At 34.8% G+C, this 3,296-nt stretch overlaps 1 protein-coding gene across 1 annotated transcript; it reads right to left on the bottom strand.

Annotated features, from left to right (window-relative positions):
• Positions 1–881: 881 nt before the first annotated feature.
• LOC141343150 (uncharacterized) lies at positions 882–2,610 on the bottom strand. The gene is made up of 6 exons (XM_073847752.1): positions 2,506–2,610; positions 2,336–2,419; positions 2,201–2,257; positions 2,037–2,117; positions 1,849–1,944; positions 882–1,181 (listed from the first exon to the last, which is right to left on the bottom strand). The coding sequence occupies exons 1-6, from the start codon at positions 2,608–2,610 to the stop codon at positions 882–884; spliced, it is 723 nt and encodes a 240-aa protein (XP_073703853.1).
• Positions 2,611–3,296: the final 686 nt, after the last annotated feature.

Genomic DNA, 3,296 nt, shown 5'->3' on the forward strand with positions numbered 1-3,296 from the left:
TTAAAAGTAACTTTCCCCAACACTGAAGATGGATGAATGAATGATGTTTCTGAAACTTATCACTGTTCTGGGGTGTGTAGATTGCCTACAGTATGCAGCAATATGTCTCTTTTTTATAACACTGGTCACATCTGCTATTCTGATTAACTGTCATAAAATACCAAACACTTGAATGAGCTGGCAGAGGCTATTTTTGATCATGTTTTATGATGACTAATATCTTGTCATCTTGTATTTACAGACATGCATCTAATAATTACAGTGAAAATGTGTTTAACAATACAATATTAAATATAATATAATCTCTAATGTTAGCATTTGTGACATGTGTCGATTATCCACCTGACCTTAAGAGTGGCCATTTGTAAATTTTATGGGTCTGGCTTCCAGGCTCATCCGCTAGTTTTGCTGGATATTGCAAATCGGTCTGTCTTACCATATTATTTTAACATATTATCTTAATTATGAGCACACTGGTTTGTAGTGCAATCAGTTTTACTGTTTACTGCACATTGTTTTTCTTCTTGTTATTTCCCTATAGCAGCTAAAGAACTGGAAGTCTCACCCATAGGCTTACTTCTGTGTTGAGGGAAAAGGTGAATAACAGAACTTTTCAAGGTTGTAAAAACAATGAAAAACACATGTTTACAGTTGTGCACTTATAAAAGAAGCTTATGAGGTATCACAAATAAATGCTGAAAATATAAAACTGTCACACTGTTTTAAAAGTGTATCTTTGGATATTATAAATAATATCCAGAAAGTAAACAAGGAGCTCCAAAAATGCTCTGTTGCAAAAAATGCAAATGATTTCTTTCACAGGCTAGAAATTGCTTCTTAATTCCCTAATAATTCACTAAAGATGTTGAAGGACATGGATTTTAGCTTGGTGGAGGTTCAAAAAGATCTGGTTCGTAACTTAGTGGAGGTGCAGAAGGACTTGGATCATAGTTTGGTGGAGGTGCTGAAGGACTTGGATCATAGTTTGGTGGAGGTGCTGAAGGACTTGAGTTGTAGTTTGCTGGTGGGGTAGAAGGAAATAGACTGTATTTTGGTGGAGGTACTGAAGGATCATAGTTTGGTGGAGGTGCAAAAGGGCCTTGTTGGCACTGAAGCACAATATTGTTGTCAGTCATGTAAGGCACATCTCTGTTTATGTAACTGACTGAAACATGTCTTGACTGAGAGAGGAGAGACAGACAGAGAACACAACAAAAACAGAACATTACTATTGTGTTGCTTGCATTCATTATTGCATGTAAATCTAAAGATGATGTAGTGGCACCTAGTACCAGTTAATTAACTAATCAGAAAGGATACACAAGAGGTTGTATCTGTCAAAAATGCATTTAAATAATCATAAGGATAAAAAGGGAAAGTAAATATAATATACAATATTCTGTATTTCCACATTTAGAAATGATTATACATTTGTCAGTGTGGTTACCTTGTAATATATAATTTAAATATAATTCATTTGAAAATAAATAACCTCTTGTATCATTGTTGGTTGAACCAGTTGCTTCTGAAGAGTATAAAACAATCATTAAATGTAACTCTTTTTATGTTCATTTAAAAGAGCTTAGACTGACTTTGCTTCATTCCTCTCACAAAGCTATCCTTATATGTCGTTAAAAGGCTTGTGATTTATAGTGAGCATAGACATATGAATTACATTTTATGGTGCTATTTTTGTCATCTGCAGAATGAAAGTGCCAGTCCTCATTCATCTTCATTATACTAAAGGATATTAATGAATTCACTTTTTGTGTTCCACGGAAGAAAAAGTACTGTAATATTTTTTTTTTCAGTTTTACGATAAAATATATTTGAACTTCATCTATTTACCTTCATCCTGCAGCAGTCACAGGTAGACGAGGAAACTGTAACAGAGATGATGAAGACCAGCGCATCACAGAAAACCAAGAGAATTAGAGCCACTCCCTGAGTGAGTATAAACGATATAAATTAGTGTAGAGCTTAAATAAATAGGTTACAATTGAAACAACCTCCATTGTTCATAATATGACACTTACGTCACTGTCAAGACAGTGAAATGGAATGGAGAGAGCAGCTGCTATGGCATTGAAACAGTTAAGAAATTGTGAGATTCGGACCTGTAAGGTAAAAAATGTGAAACATGTAATGCATCATAGTCTAATGAAATGTTACAGAATTTGTATTAGATATTCAGACTAACCCGGCATATGTTACGTGTACATGCAGCTGACACAGTCACAGACCCTGTTAAAATCGTCTAAAGTAAAGATAATGAATGTTATTTAGTATATGTTCATTGCACAATGTTGTTATGGTGTTGAAATTAAATACTTACAATTAAACATGACCAGAGGAGATATAAAAATCCCGTCCAGATTGTTAAGATTAACATTGTTATACCTATTGATATTTCCAAAGCCTGCAAGATACAAAACATGACAGTTTCCGTTTCCCCATTTACCCTCACATTTAAATGAAAATTTGAAGTAGAACGGTTTGTTTTACCCCCAAAATCTTTGGCCTGATCTTCAGGAATTTAGACACCACAAGCTGGTCAAAAGGTGACACTGACTGCTGCAGAAAGCTGGTCACATCGTCATGTCTATGCATCTTTAAATGCACTGAAAAAAATGTATGTGAATAAGAATTGTAAAAGCACGCTTTTCTCTTGAATTTCAGCCACGAGGAAGAGGAACCAAATGTCACTGTGCGCATTCCCAAAGCTGAAAATCAGGATCTACTAGAAGAGTTGCTTAGACGACACATCACAAGGTAATCAAACAGTGTTGCCAAAGACAGCTGGTTTACATTGAGTTTTTTAGTTTTTTAATGCACTTAAACGTGCAACCTGAAGACAATGATGATGAAATGTTCAGTTGACCCTGCCAGTCACAACACATCTGCATGAACTTACAAAACAACTATCTACACAGTATATTTGACACAGTGAGTACCCTATGAAGTAATAATGAGGATTTATATACAATAGTTTGCAATGGTATTTTATTTTAGCTGCATATTCAAGCTTTTACTCAACCCACAAACACAGAAAGACAGATGATAAACGTACAGAATACTTACAGTAAGTAACATTTTTTCAGCCGCCAACTTAAAATCCATTCAGAGAAGTAGACTGTGAAGATATGAACTGAATCCTAATTGATGTTGACTGTGTTTGTCTTGAGTCATTTTCATTTTGTTTTTCATTTTGTTTTCCTAGTAAGAGGAAGTCATGCTGCTCACAGGACTCCACCTCCACAAAATATGAAGAGAATGATGTAAACATTGGGTGCATT

This window comes from Garra rufa, chromosome 9 (genome assembly GCF_049309525.1).
Source record: "Garra rufa chromosome 9, GarRuf1.0, whole genome shotgun sequence".
Lineage (NCBI taxonomy): Eukaryota > Metazoa > Chordata > Actinopteri > Cypriniformes > Cyprinidae > Garra > Garra rufa.